General features: G+C 37.2%; 1 protein-coding gene across 11 annotated transcripts in view; it reads right to left on the bottom strand.

Annotated features, from left to right (window-relative positions):
* The window catches only part of APAF1 (apoptotic peptidase activating factor 1), a 58,574-nt gene extending 34,551 nt beyond the window's left edge, over window positions 1-24,023 (bottom strand). For 9 of the 11 annotated variants that reach the window (XM_010561923.1, XM_010561913.1, XM_010561917.1 and 6 more), the window contains exons 1-17: window positions 23,860-24,023; window positions 23,225-23,332; window positions 22,124-22,265; window positions 21,660-21,849; window positions 20,188-20,385; window positions 19,131-19,314; window positions 15,103-15,215; window positions 14,440-14,571; window positions 13,796-14,034; window positions 13,071-13,238; window positions 12,103-12,234; window positions 8,591-8,704; window positions 7,820-7,998; window positions 5,785-5,911; window positions 3,542-3,667; window positions 2,787-2,918; window positions 747-872 (exon numbers count right to left, since the gene is read on the bottom strand). In XM_010561923.1, coding sequence (XP_010560225.1) covers window positions 747-872; window positions 2,787-2,918; window positions 3,542-3,667; window positions 5,785-5,911; window positions 7,820-7,998; window positions 8,591-8,704; window positions 12,103-12,234; window positions 13,071-13,238; window positions 13,796-14,034; window positions 14,440-14,571; window positions 15,103-15,215; window positions 19,131-19,314; window positions 20,188-20,385; window positions 21,660-21,849; window positions 22,124-22,261 — 2,298 coding nt within the window. In that variant the 5' untranslated portion in view covers window positions 22,262-22,265; window positions 23,225-23,332; window positions 23,860-24,023. The other 2 variants (XM_010561920.1, XM_010561919.1) reach the window with 2 other exon arrangements.
* Window positions 24,024-24,097: the final 74 nt, after the last annotated feature.

Raw genomic sequence — 24,097 nt, 5'->3', positions numbered from 1 at the left:
AAAAGTCCACTCACCACGAGAAATCTGGTATACATCTAGCTGTGCACCTTAAATTCATTGAGGGACCTGTCAAAAAAACTATTGAATATTTCTGTTCCCTCCACCACAATTTTCGTTCTGAATGACAACAGCTACAGCAACCCTTCTTTCCTTATTTAGCCACTCTATAGAAAGACAACAGTGTTTTAAAAATTGCAGTTTTGAAATAGCATAGTTCTGTTGCAACCAAAGGCAATAAAAATAATACTTTCATTCTGAGGGAAAACACATTATTAACCTCTCAATTCTCTTCTAGTGCATACATGAAAAACAGCACATAGAAATGGCTTTTTATTTTTATGTCTACTGATGATTCATTTTCAGAGATGACAGAACTTTCAATCAACTTAAAAACTTAAACTACCTTTTTTTTTTTTTTCTTTTTTTTTTAAAGTTTCACCTCCCCCCTCAAGTTTTCTTAACAGAGTACATTAGGAGGGAAAAAAAAATGGTGAAAAGTAAAGGATTCAAAATGAGGCTAGCTAGGATTTATTTACAACTGCAGGCACCCAAGTTTTCTTTCCTGGTACTGACAAGCCATTTCAAAATCTTGCATTAAAAAGAAGACCAATAATCAATTGTTTCAGGATTTAATTCATTAAAGCTGATCATGCAGACACAAAGTTTTCTCATACCTATTTTGCATTTTATAAAAAAAAAAAATCCATCATCAAAACAAACAGTTGCTTTAAAAATACACTCTGTACCTTTACTGTTCCATCTGTTGAGCAGCTAGCAACGTATTCATCATTTGGTGAAAATCTACAGTGATTGACAGAATTTTCATGACCAATCATCGTATTTCTACAATACTTTTTGTTCAAATCCCAAAGCTGCATAAGAAATAAATGTATAAATATCATTGTATTAATGAATTACTGAATGACAGATTGTTCATCCTGTTCTCAAAATCATGCACTGGCAACCAAAACGACAACTTTTTTTTCCTTAGTTTTACCCACAAGCTCATGGACTCGATGCTATGGCCTGGGCTACCCCACAATTTACCTCCATCTGCTAACATGCATGAAAACTATTAATATCAGAATTACATAGATGTAGTTAAATTTTCCGTACAGTGCAGACAAGGCCCTTAAACAGCACAAAGTTACTGAAAGTTTCCTCAGACTGAGGAAGAAGCTTCTTCTTGCCTCTCTCTCTTTCAACTTCAAAGTTCAGAATTATGTAGCTTAAACATACTAACAAAAATGAAATTTCTTAGGTTAGTCTTGGACAGTCTGAATATCATCCTTGCCACATCCATACTAACAAAGTTAAAAGAACATTCCATATGTTTTTTTGTTTAGGGATCCTCCTCCCCACCCCTCTTGCACACACTGTTTTCCAAGCCTATAGTCCACACTTCCTTTTTCCATTTCCAAATTTCTTCCCTTTCTCCTAGATTTAAAAAAAAAAAATAAAAAATCATGCATTTGAGTGTTCAAGTGAGAGCTCAAAACAAGAACAGTCACTTTGTACAGTGTTCTCTGAAAAAAAATGAGGCCCTTTTGATTAAGGTGCATACTCCTGTTATTCACTCATGAAAGTGTCAAACACTGTCTAAAATCTTAACCACATTTACAGTATAAAAATGGTCATTTTAAACAACTCCTTCTTAATCTACCTGTTCCAAGGTGTCAGCCTCAGACAGCAAAATGCATATCCTGAGACATCCAGGTCAGCACAAAAGCCTATTCTTTCTACCTTGACATCAGATCCTAACTGTATTTTACCTCCAATTTACACAAACACAAGCTCTTGGAAGAACTCTTCAGATTAGACTTCACATTACCATTACACCACCTCACATCCTGCTAGCTATAGCTGGAAGTGACAGTTGCCCCCCGCACTAACAACCTCACTCCTTGATGTCTACTGCCAACAGTTCTCTTGCACTGGAACTGGGCAATTCAGCCTCTACAGGGAACTAAACGAGCAGAAAACCAATCCCACCAAACAGAGGTTTTTGCAGAGTTGGGTCCTTGAACCATACCACTGCAGAAGAAGATCGGCACATGCACCGCAACAAAGGCAAGGATACACAGCCAGGGCATCTTCGGTGCAGGTTAACTATGTGATTTGCTTAGTGCTACTGTGAAATTGCACTCTTATTTGCCACAGTCTGGGTCTTACTTGTTTCTTCTGATTTCCCCCTTCCCTCAGACACAGACTTCAGTTGTCCGGTTTCTGCTCTTTCTGTGTATACATACTGCCTCCTAATCTGAACAATGCCAGCTGGTTAACCTGACAAACCTCTTGCTCTGATTACTGTTATTTTGTTGGCCTCTACCTTCATTTCTTTACTATTCCAAATCAATTTAATCAAAAAATGTACCTGCTACACTTCCATAATGCCTTTTTTTTTTTTTTAATCTTTCAGCATCTTTTTTTTTACATTATTAATGTTTTCAATCCTAAATTTCTGCCTTCATTTTTCTTATGCTGTTTTTAATCAGGTATTTCACTCCCATACTCTCCCATTCCCACCCCACTCTCTAGAAGTCTTGCCAAAGCCCTCACCTTCATGCTGTACCAATACAGGGCTTACCGATTCTCCTTTACTGAGCATAAACACTCCTGCCTTGTTGAAAACCAACTACATAGCTGTAGTCAGTACCCTGTTGCCATCTCTCTTCTACCAGGCTCATAAAACCCCCTTAATTTATAGCATTTAAATATATTTATACATCAGTAATCATCCTGTTATGATAAGCAGCATGAGAATAACATCTACGTTTTCCACTTACTTTGATGTAAGTGTCATTCGAGCAGGTGGCTAAAAGATACTGACCACTTCTGTTATTGAACTGGCAGCAATTGACCTGCTCTGAGTGTTCTTCATACACACATTTACACCGGCCTGTTCTTGAATTCCAGATCTAGACAGAATTGAAGGATGAAAAATACTTTTAAATATATTTAAAGTACTTCATATTAAAAATAATAAATCTGTAAACTATGCTGAAATACAGATAAAGGCCTAAAACATTCTTAATAACACCTCAAAAATGTTTTGAGGATAAAGGGAAAGCATATATATTTATGATTAGAAACAAGAAGTTGTGAGATGAAAGGTAATAATTCAGATTGGAATCTGATAAATACTGGCATTTCACCAAGGTTGTGTACAATACTGAGGAATTAAACATTCCAAATAATTCATGTGTAACAGAAAAAAAAACATGAAAAAAGGAATTATGGATACATTCATCTCAAGTTATCTATAGGATTGGACTCACACATTATTTTCTACTTAAAAAGAATCATCTTTTCATCACAAGTAAAATAAGTGGTAATTCTGTAAGCGTGATGTTAACATTAAGCATCTTTTACGTCATGTAACAAGTGGGACTTGTCTGTTTAAGTAGTGAATTATCCACAAAAGATTTAAGACAGTTAAAAAACCCTTTAGTCTTAAGAATCTCCTCTGCCTGAGTTGGTTAAAACTGAAATTAGAATTATTAATTTGAAAAAAAAAAAATTCTGCTCTCCATTTCCTTACCTTCACTTTTTTATCAGCTGAACAAGTTGCTACAAATTCACCATCGGCAGAGAAAGCGCAACATAGTATTTCGTCATCATGGGCACTTATCTCCAGGAGTCTCTCTCCACTTTCTGCTTTAAACACCTAAAACAATAAACAATAAAATCTTACAACTCGCATACAATTTTAAAACACAAATATAAGCTTGATTTCTCTCAAACAGCTCTCTTTCTATAAGCTTTTCATAAAATTGGTTTACTTTTGAAAGCATTTATAATTTCAGGGAAATTAACATAATATTTATAAAAATATTTAATTTAATTTGAGCTTCAAATTTGTAAGGATGGTAGAAATTGTTAGGGAGAGAAACGGTGAAAACTGATTTTAAAAGAGATTTTTGTATGTAATTTGTGTTTCATTAATGACTTTTTCTATCCTCACTCTTTAAGCCTAAATCCATGTCCTTTCTCAGTATTTTTTAATAGTAACTGCAAAACGTTGTATCTATTAACAAAATCTAAACTGTTCTTAAAGCTACAAATTCCAGGTTTTATATTTTTACATATATATCATATATATATATATATATATATGATATCCTTCTGTGGAAAGTAAGAATTTCAGCAGCAATTGATGATTTGGGGAACAAACAAGAAAATGGAAGTAGTGAAAAGTCATAGAGGATGACACAAGTCTCAGTCTTGAGCTAGTCATAAGCAATAAAAAGACAGTTGGGGAAAAGTGTCGCATTAATTAATTTCCAAAAATTCTGGGATTTAACTTTACAATGGGGGCGGGGGGGGGGGGGGGGGAAATAATCAGGTCTCCCTTTCCTCCTTAGGTTACATATTCTTAATTATTCAAACAAATCACACAGTGTTCTTTACAGCAGTGTTCAGGATACTACAGTTGTGAAATCCCCATTTTTCCCTTTACTTTTTCATTGAATGGCAACGTCAATGACAGTGAAATGGTTGGTATTTGTCCAAGTAAGAACATAAGTACTGAAGTAACAGGAAATCTACATTTACAGTAAATTCTGCAGAATACTTGTTCTTAATTTAGCAATCATTCTTTTTTTATTTTACAGAAACAGCAGAAGTAGCCTTGAAAACCGAAAAGCTTAGGCCACTATTAGAAAAAACACGAGTAAGTTCAAAGTTAACAATGAAAAAAGGATTATTACTAATTTTTCTATTACATCTTCAACAAAAGTTTAGTTTAAATGCAATCTCAATCCACAGATTTTACTTTTTTGAGTAAAAAATTAAGAGAAAAATAAGCAATCTGCAGTCTCAATAATGAGGCCATTAAGTACAGAAGCCCAGCACAGCAACTTCAGCACAGCATAAAATGAGTACATCCACCAGGCATCTCCTCAACCGGATGCCATGATCATAATATTGTAGAAGCCAGCAAATAAAAATAAAAACACAGTAACAACACATTAAGTAGCCAAATGAACAGCAACTAAGCACCACTAATATTATTACTTTAGTACTCAACTTATCAAGCATCCAAAACAATACCAAAGGCTTGCAGAAAAGTTGTTCTTTTCCCTTACCTTTGGCTGTCTGGAATATGGATACTTTACCAGGTTACTGGCTGGCTGATTGCTAGTTCTCTTGAGAGCTGGCTGGCTCCCCTGCAGGCAGACTGCTGGCAAATTTGTATTAGTCACTTTCCTCTCTCTCCCCTAATCCACTTCCTAAGCACTTTGGGCCTGTTTCCAGTCTAATACTGTCCTCAGCTTCAGGGGTTCATTTTTCTCCCCAGATTTATTTCTTTTGCATAAGACAATTTACTAATTAAGCACCAAAGTAGCATAACGTCCATTACCATCCCATAGAAATAGTAAAGCTGTAACTAAAACGTCTTACTGTTTCTCAGCTCTGTAGAAGGTCTACTCTGACTGGAAATAACATTTTTGTAAGCAAGTATTAAATATGCTGGGGTGCATTACTTAAGCTGTGAGCTCTTCCGTATCATTAAAAGGTGTCTCACATTCAGGTATTACAGTGGTGAGGGTATAAACCCTGAAATCACACCGTTTAGCTTTCAAACTAGAAGATAACGCTTACTATTTTAAACACGCAAATTGATGTTTATGTAATAATACATCCTTTTCAATCATTTGTTTGCAATATGTTCTAAACCCCTAATATCTCTACATAACAGCGAAAGAAAAGTGACAGGACTGTTAACAAATGTTATCAAAATGGTACACAGCATCTCTTTTCACTCACGTATAGGCATCTTACCTGAAGTGTTTTATCAGCTCCACATGATGCTATTCTTTGTCTATCCTTAGAAAAGCAGGCATGGTAAACTGCATCTCTATGTGGACGAACAACCAGACGGTAGAGGTTTTTCAAGGATTTTTTATTTCTACAGGGTAAGACAGTTGATTTTAGATGAGTAGGATTTCCTAGTGCCTTTTTATTATTCAAAATCCTCTCTAAAAAAGATAACACTTTTTCACACATCTTGAGCAGCAAGCTTTATAACAAACCAATCAACCCACTATACCTTACCTCTCAGCCTTCACACTGAAGTAATAAGGGAAACACAAATTCCAACATTCACTCATAGTTTTTATTGCCCTCCAATAGTTACAGCTTAGAGATCAAGAAAGATAATACATGCACAAGAAATTCACATGCTACTTCATGGGCAAAGCTGTTACAGTGCAAGACAGCCTTCCTAATGACATTTTTATGATCTGGTATGTGCTGTTTCCAAATATAAATTTATTCCTGAGAATTTGTTCTCCTGCAGCTCCTTTTCAAGCTTATTCAAAAACATTTGAAAATTTACCTAGATCTTAGTAAATTTACTCTATTTTCACAGCAATGACTCAACTCTTATCACTAGATATTTAAATAACATCTATGACTATCACTGCATTTCAATCAGAGATTATGTATAGAATCTAACACACCTTAGATGACTCTTGCCTTACTTTAACAAAAACTTAGAATTAGTAGCAATCAAAATCATCCTGTTTAGCCAGATCTTAATACAGAAAGCTGTCATTGTAATAAGATGATTTTTGCTGATGAATAGATTATTACAAGATTATTTTTTCTTCTAGAGTCAAAATGAATCAATGTATTTCAAGTTTTTATCATTACCAGTTTCAATCATTAGACTTAGCATTTAAATAATGGGTAAAATATCTCAAACAAAGTAGCTGCGCTGTAGAATGAAAGCAATTTTTCACTGCAAAATACTGACTCACCTAAGCTGACTTTTTTTTTTTTTTAAGAGTATTTTAATAAAGCTAAAATTGCTGGTCAAGAGAGCAGTGTATTCACTTACATATCCTACAAACCATTTTTAGAACCTTGCCCTAGGAAGGCAGACAAAAACATCTATCTGTGTTCTGTTGATTTCAGTCATGTTCTTCAGCATAAGCCTCCCACATCCAAGGCGAAAGCCCTGAACTACCTGGAGATTAACTCTTCTGAATTGTTTCAACTTCCAAGCATTTCTGTTAGAATTCTGTTAGCTATGCAAAATGAAATAACCAAATATTCAAAGAAAATACCTGAATTCAAGCATGCCTGGATCAACCTGCCTGGTTATTACCATAATCACCAGACATAGAGACATTCTGTTTTGTAACTACCAAGTACTGCAGATACCAGAACAGAAACATCAAACAGAAGAATCTAACAGACAGTTACATGGTCAGATGACTACTGGACTGTGGTGGGAAAATGTTTAGATAAGTATACTTTTTCCTTAAACAACTTCCAAAAATATGAAAACAGCAAAGAATTATTTAAATAGGAGAAATTTCAAGACTGCGTAGAGATTACAAAGCCTTTCAGTATTTTCCATCTTGCTGCTTTCAAAAAGTTTGCAAGTTAACACAAATGCTCTCCTTTTTAAAGTGTACATTTTACTAGAAAACCTAAAACCATACTGTAACATACCCAATACCTGCACTATGACCCTAACTTAAAAAAAAAAAAAGCATTTAGAGAAGATTCAGAGTATCTTATTTTCATCTTTGTACAGTTATTTAAAAGGAACAATCATTGAGTTCAGAAGTAAATATATTCCTCTACTTATTTCTATGTAATTATTACTTATCTGTGGCCTTATATATCCAGAGTTTTCCTCCTCCCACAAGTTCGTGAAAATTATTTCACTTTCTTTCCCCAGAAAAAAACACAGCAGATCTTAAAAAGGTCCTTATATTAGCCATACATTGTATTTAGTTGTACATTAAATTATTTCTTTGGATCAAGGGATCAGCATATCAGCAGGTGGACTGCAGCTACTTACATCCATTCCAAATAAAATGTTCCTGTTTCTCTTTGCGCATATAGCTTGGCTTGTTGATACACCTCTGATGTCTCTGGTTGGCAAAGACCCAGCTGTATAATGTCAGGAAACGGTTGCCGACCAAGAAGGTGCCCATTTAAAGACAGAAATTCCTGGAAGTTCTCACGCACTGTGCTATCCTATGTACAGAGCAGATAATATTTGGTAACATAGAAAGTGGATTTATTTCCTAAGTGCCCTTTGCTTTTTAAATTTTCTATACAGCTAATATTCTTACAAAAGCACTTAGTTCTATTTTTCTGTTTAGTTCTATTAGCAAGTACATACGATAGACTGAAATATTTCATTATCCTATTCAGGAAAGCATATTATGCTTATTTTTCAAATAAAGAATATTGGCAACAATGATTTACTCAATAAGCAGTCAATGTGAAATATCAGAAAGACTATTCCAAATGGCCAACAAAATTCTACACCTCCTCAAAAGCAGAGTACCATATCTACCAACCATTAGGTAATGTTGTTAACCCTAGTTATTGAGTTCCATGGTCAGTTACTTGGGCACACACTGAAGTTACAACTTAAACTGAAAAGTAAATTTTCTTCACTTTTCTCTTCTCCAAGATAAAGTTTAACTTAGTACTGTTTTTATGTTTCAGGTTTTTAAGCTTTCTATGTATCTCCCATATACACATACATCCAACAAAATGCAATTATAAAGTAGAAAAATATATTTCAAACGGACTGATCATTTACCTTTTAGTACCATACCTTTTGATCCAGGATTGAACTATATTCTACGTATTCATGAATCAGGTGAGCAGGCCCTACCAATTCTGTTTTAGCTTTAATCCAGTCTAAAGAAAACATAAGATCACGGAGTTCCTAGAAGAAATACAAATCTAAGTTCAGAGCATAAAAAGGGGAAAAAGAAAAGCAAAGGAAATACATTAGGTATTTAATAAGCTTCTGTACAATTGCATCTAGTTAAAAACTTAGGCAATTTCCTGTTTTAAAATTCCGGGTATAGAAGGCTAAGCTTGTTATTTTAATGCAAAGGACTGCTTTTTGATACAGCTAGTCAGAGAAGGGATTGGGGTACAAAGCAAATCTTGACTTCTGTAGCACACAAGACCTGGTTTAAGATACAATTCTGAAAAAGCTTCTTCTAGTCCAGTCTAGCAAAGATCACTCTGCTAATAGTGATCTGTTGTTCTTCCTAACAGATGCTGAATTTGAACGAGAGCAAAATGATCTGTTGTAATTGCATTTAACTTAAAAATGAGAAAGCTACTTAAAAGGTAATCAGAAATTATAGAATAGAATAATTTCAGTTAGAAGGGACATACAACAATCATCTAGTTCAACTGCCTAACCAATTCAGGGCCGACCAAAAGCTAAAGGAAATTATTAAGGGCATTGTCCAAACGCCTCTTAAACATTGACAAGACTTGGGGCATCGACCACCTCTCTAGGAAGCCTGTTCCAGTGTTTGAATGCCCTCTCGGTAAAGAAATGCTTCCTAACATCCAGTCTAAACCTCCCCTGGCGCAGCTTTGCACCATTCTCATGTGTCCCATTACTGGATACCAGGGAACAGAGCTCAGCACCTCCCTCTCCAGGTCCCCTCCTCAGAAAGCTGCAGAGAGCAATGAGGTCGCCCCTCAGCCTCCTTTTCTCCAAACTGGACAAACCCAGTGTCCTCATCTGCTCCTCCTAGGACATGCCTTCCAGTTCTGCCACCAGTTTTGTTGCTCTCCTCTGGACACGTTCAAGATCCTTTTTAAATTGTGGGGCCCAGAACTGCACACAGTACTCGAGGTGAGGCTGCACCAACACTGAATACAGCAGGATAATCACCTTCTGACCGGCTGGTCACACTGTTTGATGCACCCCAGGATGGGGTTTGCCCTCCTGGCTGCCAGGGCACACTGCTGGCTCATACTGACCCTGCTGTCGACCAGCACCTCTGGATCCCTTTCTGCAGGGCTGCTCTCCAGCCACTGCTCCCCCAGTTTATAGCTGTGTGCGGCATTACTCCATCCTAGGTGCAGAATCCGGCATTTGGACTTGTTAAATTTCATCCCATTAATCACTGCCCAACACTCCAATCTATCTAGATCCCTCTGCAAGGCCTCTTGTCCCTCAAGAGAGTCAACAGCACCTCCAGTTTGTTATCATCAGCAAACTTGCTAATGGGGCATTCAACTCCTGCATCCAGATCATTGATAACTATATTGAACAGGACTGGCCCTAAAATTGAACCCTGAGGAACACTGCTGGTGACCAGTTGCCAGCCAGATGCAGCCCCAATCGCTAAAACCCTTTGAGCCCTGCCCTTCAGCCAGTTCTTCACCCAGCACACCAGGTACCTGTTCAGTTCACAGTTGGACAACTTGTCTAGAAGGACATTGTGAGGGACAGTATCAAAAGCCTTACTAAAATCCAGAAAAACTACATCCACCGCCTTCCCTTCATCCACTAGGCAGGTGACTTTATCATAGAAGGATATCAAACCAGTTTAACAGGACTTTCCCTTTGTGAACCCATGTTGACTGTGCCTGATGATTGTATTATTCTTTAAATGCCTTTCAACAGCATGCAGTATAATCTCCGTAATTTTTCCAGGAAGTGAGGTTAGACTAACAGCTCTGTAGTTTCCCGGGTCTTCCCTCACGCCCTTTTTGTGGATTGGAATAACATTGGCTAGCTTCCAGTCAGCAGAGACCTCCCAAGAACTTTGCTAGACGATCGAGAGGGGTCCTGCTGTAACATCCGATGGCTCCTTCCATACTCTGAGATGAATCCCATCAGGCCCCATGGACTTGTGAACATCCAGCTGATACAGCCAGTCCCTTACAATTTCAGCATCCACAAATGGGACGTCACTGTTCCCATGCTCGTGGTCCTCCGACTGAGGGGACCAGGCAGACCAAGGTTTGTCAGTATTATTAAATACTGAGGCAAAAAAAGCATTGAATGCTTCCACTTTTTCTTTATCCCTGTTAGGCAGATGACTATCTCCAACAATTATCAGTCCAATGTCTTCTTTAGACCTCCTCTTGTTACTAACATACTTTAAAAAGCCCTTCTTGTTAAAAAAACCATACTTGCTGGGATCAGAAAAACTGCTTAGAGACAACACTGCACAGGCTCAAAATATGTTCCAATTTAAAATCAGTAAATACTGCAAGGATTAAAAGCTTATCATGGTTAAACAAAGAAAAAGAACACCTCCCATCTTTATTAGCCTTCCAACAAATAGAAGTCATGTCTAAATATTGAGAAACAAGTAATATAAACAGTGTAAACTCTGGGAAGCATACAGTCATAATGAGACAGGCTAAAGAACTCCGAGAAGCTAATTCTACAAAATAAATAAAAACATTTTTCCAACACATTGAAATTAAAGAGACTGAGATAATGAAATAAGTATGATCCAAAAAAATCTAGATTTGTAGCTCACATTAATTATGAAGGTTCCTATAGAATATAACTACACAAAGTGTATTTTATGTGATGAATCAGATGAACCATCTCAAAAGAGGTTCAACTGAAAAGGTTTGAGTACATGTGAAATAAAGCAATTAGCCACCAGGACCAAATGCTATTCAAGGCAAGAATTCTAAAGATATTCAAGTGAAACTACTGAAATACTGATCTTCCTGCATGACTTGCATCTTATATTAGCTCAGTACCTAAAGAACAGTAGGTAGCAAAACTGACAGCAATTTTTCAGATGTGCCAAGGCAATCCTGGGAACAAGAGATTTGCCCATCTAACTGTTGCTGGATTTTTTGTGGCTGTTGAAATCTGGCAATATGGAGAGGAACTTTTACACAAAAATCAGTATGACATAAGAGGAAAAAAACAAACAAGACTTCTGTAGAAAAAAAAATTAAATAATCTAATCAAATTCTCTGAAGAAATCAATCTTTTTGTATTATACAATAAAGTGAGCCTGGGCTTCCAAAAAGGTTTAGAGAAGATTTTTTTATCAAAGCTTCTTAAAAAGGAAAAGAAAAACACAAGCTATTATGATAAAAAATAAGAAATCTTCTCGAGAACTGGCTGAAAAGACAAGACACAAAGGGTAGAAATAAAGTAGTTTTCATAACAGACAGTGATTATCAGTGGAGTCTCTAAAGAACTCTATGTTGAGTGTTTACCCATCTGCACAAAAGCCTGGGAGAAGAGAGGTTCAAGTGGGAAAAAGTCTGGGGGGAAAGGCAGGGGTAAGGGTGGGTCAAGAAGGGAAACAGAGGACACTTGTCAGAACTCACCTTCTGCATGTTGGCACCAGCCATGTGATACGCTAGAAAGTTATACCAGTACATGCAATCCTCTTGAGATGGAACAGGAGTATTAAGTTTGTAATATTTCTTGTACTGATTTACTATGTTTTTATGTAGCTCCTGCAATGTGAATCAAAACACACTTTCAGTTAATACTATACCAAAGTATGGGTTGTTTTCAGCATGGAGGAATTAGAATTATTGTTAATATTACATTGTATATAGTGTGAGGAATAATATTATTATTTCTCAATTGTAATACGTCAACAAATGAAATAAGAAAAGCTTACCTTCCAAAACTGTACATTTAACCTAATTTATTGCTTAAGACTTCTCCAGAACATTCTCTGGATATTAAAAAACAGAAAAGCAAACTGTTAACCTTCCTTCTTCAGCTGAGAACAGCTATCAAATCACTCTGCACATTAAATGTGGGTAGCCAATAAAAAAAGACTCTTACATAAGTGGATCTAAAGCAAGCCTAAAAACTTGTCTTTTCTTCATATCTACTCCTTCTGCCCTGTCCTTCAGAACTGGTAAATTTATTGGGCCCGACTTACAGGTCCTCTCCCTGCAAGTATTGCCTTAAATTGAAAAAAAGGAGTAAAAAGCACTTCTCTGTATTAAAAAAGAAACTTCCTATTCTGGTGGGGTCTTGATGCCTTTGGAACCATCAGTGGAACATTCCACCTCCTGCTGGAAATGTCTTTGACAGAGAAATAATGGATATCGAGTCTTCTCTCAGTTCAGTTTCTTAGCTCCAAATGGAACCATCATGAAATCACTCCACAGTTTCAAGTTGAAAATAAATGTTTTTAATTACTCAGCATTAAGTTTAACTGCATTGTGGACCTATTCTATGAAGCTACTCTGGATACCGTTTAAGGAACATTTTCTGAAGAACGCTCAGCTTTGGAGAACAAAGTTAAAAGGAAGTAGATTAGTCAATACCCTACCTGAAGCTGGTTGCGATTCTTCTCTGTAAGAAAGTCAAGTTGAAGATCATGTAAATAATAGTGGAATGATTTCCCATTACGATCACAGAACAATAGCGATTTGTTAACAAATTCCTGTAGAATATCTTCAACTTCTTCAGTTTCCATATCCCAAAGAATACAGAGAACCTAAAAAAACCACATTAAGACAGAAAAGAGTCAGAAGTAAGGGGTAATATGACTTGTGTGAATATCACAAAAGGCTACCAATTAACTGACAACAAAACACATGCTAACAAATATAGACATATTACAAATGGTAATAAATTCAGTAAGTTACCAATTCTTCCATACCAGACTACAGGACAGATAATACAAGTTATCTCATCTTTTGTCTATTTGTGCTGATTTATTGTGATCGTATCTTTTTCTTAAATGGGACAAATTTCACGTAACAGTTTTAGAGCCTTCAAAGAGCTCAATTACAATATAATTAAAAAGTTATATATGGAATGCACATTAAACTTAAATATTATGAATACATTTATTCAGTTACAATTTTTTAGTTTCATTACTGACAATAAAAGTCATGACACAATAATGGACCTGACCTACCCAATCTGGCAATTACCGTTAAGTTACATACAGTGCAAGTTATACGCAACAATTATAAATTTTATGAAGTCTTTAAAGTTATTGTTTGTATCTCACTAAAAACGATGAGATCTCTGCATTGCTGTTATTACCTTAGTAGGTACTTTAACATCTTTTGGGAGGACAGAGAGGTCTTTATAGTAGTCTTTATAATTGTCATTCAGTTGCTCAACACTTATGGACATCGCTTCATCAAGGGCTTCATAATCATAAGAAGATGATTTTCTTATTCTTTTAAACTGCTTATTCTGCAGCTGTTTGAGATAGTATTCCCAACGACTGGGGAAGTCTCGTAATAATGCACCTATCAAGGATATCACAAGAGGAGAACCTGAAAGAAAAGATTAATTTAATCTTAGAGGTTTTCAAGGAACACAATCCAATAATTCAGTCAAGTGGTTGACTACATCAGGTAATTTTCCCAATACATTGATTAAATTATTGAGGTGTGGAGAACAGACAAACAAAACATGTCATCCATATAGACATCTGCAAACTCACCAAATTTAAGTGGAATAGTGGGGCAGGGGGAAGATATGCTGAAGAAAACTACTCAAAAACCAACATGAGACACTTCTATTTAGTTTAAAAAAAACAAAAAGCCTTTAACAAGCACTTGTGTTTTACTTAAGGCGTACAGTATTAAAGAATGTTCCTTCCTCTATTTGTAAGTCAAAACCTAGAAGAAAAAAAGACATTCAGTGGTAAACAGTATGTTAAAGAGCAGCAAGTATACCTTTGCATTCTCTTACAAGGCAGTTAGCTTGTTCTGGCAGTTCTGATATTTTCATATTCACAAACAGGGATAAAATCTCCAGTCCTTTTTCATGTGCTAGTCCACTTTCCACATGAACCTCATATTTATTGCCTAGACATAGAAACATGGAAAAAATTTAAAAGAACGTAAAAAATCCTAAGGAAATGAAGAGTATTTTCCAAGCAAAATCTGGAGCAAAGGACCTGGCTCATGATTTTTTGCATAGTATTTTATATGCTTAGTACTAAGAAAAGTATAAACTCTACTTATCAGAATCAAGTTCGCATTAGAGAGACAAAAAAATTAAGACTATAATCTAATAGTTGCAAATGTATTATGGGCATGTTGTAGCAGTGACTGCTTAATAGCGTAATCAGTCTAACAGCAGTGGTGTGACAGAGGTTAATTTACCCTGTTGAGAATCATTGCACTCTTTAACATAGACATATAACCTTCAGGATAACATATAACATTTATTTCACAAAGAGCATAAAGTCTCACAGAGCAGAATTCTAAAACTTTGCCACTTGTGCACAAGTTGATAGACATAGATCGTATCAGATTCTTTTAAAAGTTCACAAGAACAAATTGCATACATATACACACACAATCTGTGGTGCAGGAGAGGAAATTGCTCCTTACCAGCTACAGCATCTGTTACGCTCCTGTCCCTGCTGGTGATAAGAACCTGACATTGATTATCAAATGCTTTTAATACCCAGGAATCCCAAATGTCATCCAGGATCAAAAGAGATCTAGTGCAAGAAGAAATATTGCAGACTTCAGATCAACTATTAGTGCTAAAATACAGTTTTGCATTTTAATAATGAAAGAACATTTTAAGAATTTACAATGTATCACTGCATAATTTTTTATATTAATATGTAAAATATGTAAAATCTTAAGAGGGCACTAAACACTGTGCAAGAAAGTTGAATGCAAGTCTCTAAAAAAAAGTTTTTACCTTTTATTGCTTAATAGCTACAACTGAAGTGTAAACAATAAAATCTTAAGAAATATTTCCATTAGTAGATATCAGGAAATCCAGAAATATTTACTCTGTTTTTCAAGTCATGTGGTATCATAAATGAACAAAAAAGTTGTATACAACTAGGTAACAACTCTGCTTGACACAGGCTAGTGATAAGCTTTGTGGGAGAAACCACGTCAGTATCCTTTTAACTGGAGAGTTTTCAGTTTTGTTCTTGTATCTTCAGAAAGCTATACGAGACTAATCCTCTTGTGAAGGAAGTGCCTTGGATGATGAGGCTCTTTTTACATAAACAACATTTTATAGTGACTGCATATTCAAATCCTGTGGCTAGTGACGTCTGTAGGTTACTACATGCAATCCCACCATAATAATGTTTGTAGACTTCCCTGTACCTGCCTGTATCTGACAAAGAAGTTAGTGAAAACTGTTTTTAAAAGGTTGGTTCCAAGAGAGCAAGAAGTTAAAAAGATTGGCTAGCAAGTAGATTTATGAAAAAAAATACCAGTTATTTGCATTCTGTGTGTTTTGTGGTGGAAAGAAAGTTATTGAAACCAAATTCTACAAACTGTTTACATTTACTGCCTTGTTTGGGTTTTTTTGTGTGTGGGTTTTTTTTGTTTGTTTGGTTGGTTTTTTTAAAAGGATGGAATTTTCAGCTACACGAATCACTGGTTAAATTGTCCAATTGCCACTGAAGTGTATGAAGACTTCCGCATTTTTCTTCAGCTAAATGACACTTATGCAATCAATGCTTATAAATAAAGATTTTATCCTTCAATAAACAAGCACATACACATTATAGCCCATTTTCAAAGTTACATAAAAGTCTTGGATACCCATACCTCATTTTTATACAATTTCTCTACTAAAACTCTTTTGATAAATCAGAGGGTTTACAAGAATACTATCACAGCCATAAATGACTAATTCTGTGGTACTTTCACACTTGAAAATATGCTGGGCAGCATGAATTACAGCCTGATTTTATGTTTTTAATTAATCTGAGAACTTAAAAGTCCTCACAATCTTTTGGTACCAGTGACTTTCTTCTCCAACCATACCAACAAACCTTAATTCCTAATTAGGATTATAAAAAAAAATTTAAAAAAACAAAACCAAGAAACAAAAACCCCAAATACTGTGATAACAATCACAGGGCATTTAATACTGAAACTTCTTTCTTTAAAGAATATCACAGCTTCAATTTCTTCAACCACAATCCAACAAAATAAATAATGCCGTGTTGCTCAGAAAGTTTTCCTTTGACTAATACTTTAATCCCAAGAAATGTAGTGGATTCACAATTTGAAATCTTTGACTAACACTTGATTCCCAAGACATATACTGGGCTGACTATTTGAAACCAGAAATAGCTGAAGTGACTTTTTGTCATCAAAGAGAATTCCAGTGCAGAGCAAGCTCCTCCACAAGCCGCAGAACTAGTGAAGCTTGGTTTCCAATACGCCTGCACCCTATGAACCTCACTCCCCAGTACATTCCCCCCTACCTCCTCCCATGCCCACTATGATTTCCCAGATAACCCATCATCAGCAAGGCTTTCAGTTTGTTCTTGCAACATTCTCACATATCTCTAACTGCGCAGGATGCAGCACAGGCTGTGGCCTGTTCCCAGCTCGTGTGTCCAAGCTAGCCAGTTAGCAAGACAACAAAATATGTTTCCCTTCAATTAATTCTGTATACGCCTTTTCACCACTGAAGGCACCTGCTTGGATTTCTCTTCTTTATGCAACTGTCAATTTTCATAAACTTACAGAATTTTCCAAGATACAAAGTTCCTACCTTTAGAGTCAACTCTGGCAATATGCTCCAAGTGTTTAGGATAGAGAAGGAGAAGGGAAAGGGTAAACAAGACTAAGATGAACAGTGTGATCACATTAACACGGTTTCTAAATGGTGAAATGCAGTCAGACTAGAAAAGTTTTATAATCAATTCTTGTCCCTTTTCCTTGAGGTGCAGTCATCCTCTGCAATACTCCTATCTAACATCTGTTACTTTATCTTGAAACAGATTAATGAACGTTGCCAGGCCAACCGCATCCTACATGAGATACCTGACAGTCTATAAGGAAGACACTGCCACAGCTGGCATTGATATGCCCTTAAATAAAACCAAGTGCCTAATTGTTTCCAAAGCTGGCATTTTCTCTTTTCCCCTTAGTTTCCTCAGCATAAAGGCGCTCCTTTTACAAAACACAGTAAGTACATCTTAAATGAGTCACTTTGTGCACTACAAACAATATAGCACAGCATAGTATATCGACATTCTTAGGCTGTCATGTCACTTGGCTGTACAGTTGCTGCCAACTTCTGGAACAGTCCATGATACCATAGGGATACATCGTACAGGAAAGTAACACAGAGTTCTCCCTTCTACTCAGAAGAGACTGTGATGTTGTGCATCAATTAAACATCCAAATTCTTCTGTATTGAAGAGTTTTGTTTTGTTTGTTAATAAACAAAAAATAACAGGAATTGTGTCAATGGAGACAACGACTTAACATACTTCAGGGAAACCTGCACTTTCAGTTGAAAGTGTCTTGTTTGCACTTTTCATATAAGACTTCCACAAAAATGAAAGATTTCTCGTGGAGGACCTGGCAGTATTTTTCAAATTTTTTCTTTGGAAGAAAGATTATTTTTTTCCTGTACAAAAATGGCAATATTCTTCTAGTCTATGTCATCTATAAAGATCACAAGGTCGGAGTGTTATTCTTGGGATATCTCACCCAGGTGCAGCCTTGTTTAGTTTAGTACAGATTTTCCCAGAGAGTAATGAAATCCTCAACAAATAGCAAAATCTATTACCCACAGATGAAAAACAAAAAGTGCAGTGACTGAGACGCTGCTTGATTAAATCAAGTCACTTTTCCTGAAGTTTGAAAGCAACTTGTTTCTTGGCAATAATTGATCATATGAAAACCTGCTTTCACTTTGGTAACTCTAGACCAAACACTTTAAAAAGCCATCAGCTGTTCCAGAAAGGAAAAATTTTCTGGAACGATACACACCCTTTTACTGCTGTATGATCCTCACACATCAGTGAAGCACTCTACATACACAATGAGAACACTGAAAGTTAGAGCAATTCTTATTTCCAACTGTTTGTTCCCAACTTTCGTTATTAAACGACTAATAATTTTTCAAGCGAATGTGACTCCTGCACAGCTGGTTAACATATTTTGTTAGCAGAAGCCTTATTAGCCTACTAAATATATTCATACCCAGGACAAGCCTACGATGTATCCCTTAAGTTACTCCATTAAAAAAAAAAATCTCTAAACAGGAACAGTTATACTACGTATATTATACATCTGCCTCTAGCATCTGTTTACCTTTCAGCTTTTGTACACTTATCTGGACGTACTTATTCTTTTATCATATGTAAGGTAGTAATTTAGAAAATTTTAACAAGAACCTCTACACAAGAATTAAAATTCTAGAAGTATTGTTAGCTTCACCTTGAATAACTCTTCCTAATTATCTACAGTAAAACAGAAAAAGTGGAAGAGTTAGGAAGTTGGTTTAAAAAGAAAAAAAAAAAAACCACAAACACACCAGAGACATGTAACCACAACACAGACACCTTAGACAATTAGACCAAAGTTACTTTGCAAAGTTTTCCATTAAAATAAGTGTTTCATTTTACTGACATCACCTGGGATATTTGCGTAGCATCAGCAAACGAAGACGATCTTTAGCCTCTTCAATGTTGAGTGGTGGCCTTTGTGAAAGAGTAGAGTCATGTTCTAATCTACTACAGAGATTCTGAAGTTTTATTAGGAGCCCTGCTTTGTCTTGTTTTCCAACAGAGATCCAGTGAACTCCTCCCGGAAAGTAATCTAACAAGAAAAGCAACATTAATCATGCTATACATTTAAAAGTGTAAATATTTAATAGCGGCTTACAATAGCAATCAATAACTCAATTTCAATTAAAATATAAAACTGTAAAGTCTATTGCAAGCCAGCCTTGCAACTCTACCACTAACACAGAAGGATGGTTCTACAAGACCACTACTTTTTATTTTTAAAGGAACAGGCTCTATAGGGCAAGTTCCCACAAAGAATTCACACTGCCACTGATGCTGTCGTCCCTCTTCTCTACATGCCTTCCTGCCTGTCCCTTAACAATCCCTTCTGCATCCACCTTCCTGCTAGTCTGACTTAGCATTTACTTTTTTAACCCTGTACTACTGCAGGAGTTCAGAGTTTGGGATGTGAAAATTATCCCAAAACAGTGAACAAGGCGGCATCTAGAAGAGTCAGGTGTAGCAGAGGATGCCGTAGTCTCTATCCCTACATCATGTTTTCTACAGTCTGAGTCCCACTTTCTCCTCCAAGTGTCCTATGTAAAGGAAAAAAAAAAAAAAAAAAAAAAAATAATTAAATGTTTTAACTTATGATCTGCTTTAAACTAATGTGATACTAGTGTAATTAAGGATGCATCTACTCTCATAAACCAAAGCAAAATCCAAGGTGAAAAGCTATTCAGAATCTTTTCCCATAAATTAATAAAATACTTAGTGGTCCTAGAGCACTAAAGGGTTCTGAAAGCTGTAAGTTGCAAGCAAATATTTCAGAAGCACCTAAGGAATTCAGAAACCTAAATCCTAAATTACTTTCAAGATGACAAAGGATACTTTGCCATATATGTCCAATATGTGTCTACCTGTAGTAATTTTTATAAAAATATAGATGTTTTTCTAAACGTACCTTCCAAGAGCTGATGATCCCTTAAAGCTTCTGCTGTTAAAACAGTCTTCCCACAACCTGCCATTCCATAAACTGTGACCCAGCCTGGATCACTTCCCAGGCAGCACAGTTTCTCTTTAATAGCATCTACCAGTTTTGGCCGAGTGACAAACACAACTGGTCTCTGTGGTACACCTCCTTCGCAGAGAACTGTCTTAACTAAGGTTAAAAACAAGAAACATGAAAATAAAAAGTGACTTCTAAATGTGATGCCTCTTCAAAGCAAACGATTCCCTGCCCCAGATAACTGGTGGGCTCCCCTCCCACCTCATGTCCCATACAAATGCTCTAAAAACTACTGGACTCACAACACCAAATAGTGAAAAAATACTGCTTTTTAGAAATAAATTACTTAACAAGTAACTAGCCTCCCACCTACAATAGTGTTCCAGTTAATGGAATACCTATGAGGCAAGCTAGTTACAGCAATCCCTAGAAGTGAAAAATAATTAACAGCTCCAGTAGAAACAGTGGCAAAGACAGGAGCTCAACATTACTATGCCCAACTCTCAAGTCGCTTTCTCAGCCAGAAGTTACCACCCCATGGATGCAGCAGAAAAGAAAGCATGCTGTGTAAGGCTTTTACTTTGCAGTGAACAGCACAGCATTTTGGTCCAAGAAAGACTCCCTTTGATTCAAGCTAAGATAGCACGACTTGCAATAGAGCAAGTAAAGCATAGCAGGAAAGGAAACGTGCGCTTTATCTGTCCACTGCTGGCCACAAAGTGGCCATATGCAGTGCCATATAATACTAATAAGCTTTGGGAAATCTTACTCAGGTAATCAAAATTCCATATGTCTACAACACTTCTCAAAATGTAGAGTGCCAGTAAATATGGCAGTTAGTCATATGCAGTCAGAAGGTTCTTCCCATTAAAAACTACCAATTTATTTCATGTCAATCAAAGATGATACTGATGACAATGTAGGTAAAAGTTAGGAATTTATGTAGGGTAACTAAAAGATCTGGTGGAGAGAATCAAGCAACATAAGAACAAGATCAACTATTGGAATGTAGGCTGAGAGATTACAGATTACTCTTCAAGATAAAGGTCAGAATTTTGGAGGCTACAACTTTTTATGTTAGATTCAACTTCTTTAATATATACAAATAAAAGTCTTTCTTTCACATACAACAAAAATGTTACAATTTAGAGAAAACTGTGAGAGCTTCAGGTCTCCCATCTTTTAAAATAAACATTACTTAATATAAACATTTTCACGGTGACCTACAAAAGTCACAATTGTTGTAACTCTCCTGCCATATTAATTACGTGAAATACAAAGATACTGACTACTACACTACTAAAACAAGTGAATGCACCAAATACTCCTTTTTCATTGGAACAGGTATTATAGCCACTTAGAAAGGAATAAAAAAAAGGCAACTTGTCTTTACTTTCAAGCACAGGGATTGCTGTAGTTACACTGACCGTATGAAGTCATTCCATCCATTGAACTCTTTCCGTTACCAGAGGAGATGGCAGGGATGCCATCCTGAAGAAGCGCTGCAAGATCTCTGTACCCTTCGTGAAGTAGTGCATTATAAAAGGATCTATATGAATTATTATCTTTTGTAAGAATAATGTTTATTAGCATAGCTGCTCGCTCCTTCTGTGTATTCTAGAAAAAACATTAAGAGATGTTATACAGAACTGAGAGACCTTAGAAACCACCTAATCTATCACTCTGTCAATTATACACTGTTTATAGTTAGCCTTCAACTTGACCAAGCCCTTAACTCAACCTTATGAAGTGCAATAAAAACTGCATGCTAGGCATTCGCTGAAGAACTTGCTGAATCCAGGAATGAGATAGACTGAAATGACTATTATTAAAAAGGATGATAAAATATATGAGTTGACTAGGAAGATAAATAAGTGAGAGACAACTCTACCTGTTGTTTCACTTTCTCTTCCTCCTGTAACGTTAGTACTTCATCAGAAATCATACGATCCATAATGTAAGATGTCTTGATGTCTTTTTCCAATGCTTGGCGATTCATAAGTAAATAATTTCTACTCTTGACATCCATATTTCTTCAATGTGAAAAAGGGGGGGGGGGGAATTCAAGTCAGAACCAGAACATTACTTCCAAGTACAATTTTGGTTTTAAAGTCAGAAAAAGGAGCAGAGCAGTTGCATTAATGGAAAATACAGTGAATCCTCAGGCAAGCTCATACTACAAACTGCAGAAAGCTAAACTATTTAGTTGGTTTTTCACTTTCTGTTATGATAAAGAGACTTTCATACCACTGTTCTATGAATTTAATTATACAGTTTATGACCTACTAGTCTAGCTTGGCTGGACAGTACAGTAGCATCAAGAAAACACTGGGGAAATCAAATATTCCCTTTCAATAGAGTAAAAAAAGGCATATATATAGTTAAGTTGTAATAGTTCATGAGCTACTGTGAATATGAATAGTATTCTTGAAGTATTGTTTAGATGCCATATGCTATTATGTTTAATAAAAACATGCAGCTGAGCATTATTATACTTAATCTGACTACAGTATTTCTCTGATTGCTCCACCTGGAGGCATATAAAGCAGGTAGAAAAAGAATTTCAATCTTTAACAATTAATTAGACTCACAGCAAAACTTCTGTGCTCATGTGAATGGAAGTTTTCATTAAAAAAGCAGATATTATACTGCTAATTCTGAAAAAAAGGGAAGAAAAAAAAACCTGAGTATTTTTCCACATTCCTCTGAACTTATGTTTATGAACACTTGCAGAACTAAAGAATCACAGTCTGTGCAAGCTTCTCATATACTAGGAACTTGCTAAACGTCTCTACGAAAAGGTCTCCTCCCCACCCACTACATCCCTCAAATTTTTTAAATCCTTGGATCATGTGACTGGGACAACAAGATGAGAAACAGGACTGGTCTCACAGCTGACAGCACTAGGCAGAACTACAACAGAAAATACAACCGAAGGCGATTGCAAGCTCCTCCACGGTGCAGCCACGCAGCTGCCTGCAGAAAAGCTCACCTTTTCCTTCAGTCCCTCCTTCAGGAGCAGGGTAGATGCAGAACAGCTGCCTCTGGATAACCCGATGGAGCGTTTCTTCCGCCGCACTGACAGAATTTCCTATTTTCGCTGAAAATTATGCGGTTAGAAAGTCTTCCGCCCTACCCTTACCCCACCACACCGCTTCGGGAAGGGGACGTGAAAGCTCCCCAGTCGAAAAACGCCCAGGTTATACAAAAATAATAATAATAATCAGTCCACACGTGAAGCAAATACCAAAAGAAAGCACCCCACAACCACACAAAACAAAGGGTTACCTCACACCCAGGCAACGCCTCACCGGAGCCGCCGTTACCAGCCGCGGGGCGAACGAAACAGAAACCGGAGCGCTCAAAAAGCCGCCCGCCTCACACCCCCAGCCCCGCCGGGCCGGGGGGGGGGGGGGGGTGTCTCTCCCCGGCCACCTCCCCTAAGGCAGGGGCAGGGGCGGAGGGGGACAAGCCGCCTCCACAGCGGACGGCTCCGGCGCCGTGAGCTGGAGTCAGCCTCGGGGCGGGCTGCGGTGAAACCGAAACCTTCCAGGCAACGGCCCGTCCCGCCTTCCCTCCCTCTCCCCCGCCGCCGCTCACCGGGCGGGCAACAAGTTCCCGCCTCACCCTGAGAGGAAAGCCGTTACCCCGCACCGGGAGGGGGGGAACAACCCGCACCGCGAACGCTTCCTCCTTCCGGGCCCGGCGGGTGGGATGAAGGGCCGAGCCGGCCCAGCCCGCTTCCCTCCCCGGCAATAACCCGGCCCCCTTCACGGAACAAAGCCCCGTTCACCCCGCGCCGGCGCAGAGCCGCGGAGACTCGGCGTAGCGGGAGCCAGTCTTCGGCGGGGGGGGGCGGCCGGGC

This window comes from Haliaeetus leucocephalus, unplaced genomic scaffold (genome assembly GCF_000737465.1).
Source record: "Haliaeetus leucocephalus isolate CR32 unplaced genomic scaffold, Haliaeetus_leucocephalus-4.0 Scaffold151, whole genome shotgun sequence".
In the NCBI taxonomy this organism is placed as follows: Eukaryota; Metazoa; Chordata; class Aves; order Accipitriformes; family Accipitridae; genus Haliaeetus; species Haliaeetus leucocephalus.
Note: the sequence above shows the minus strand (reverse complement) of the source record. Positions and strands in the feature narration are given on the sequence as shown.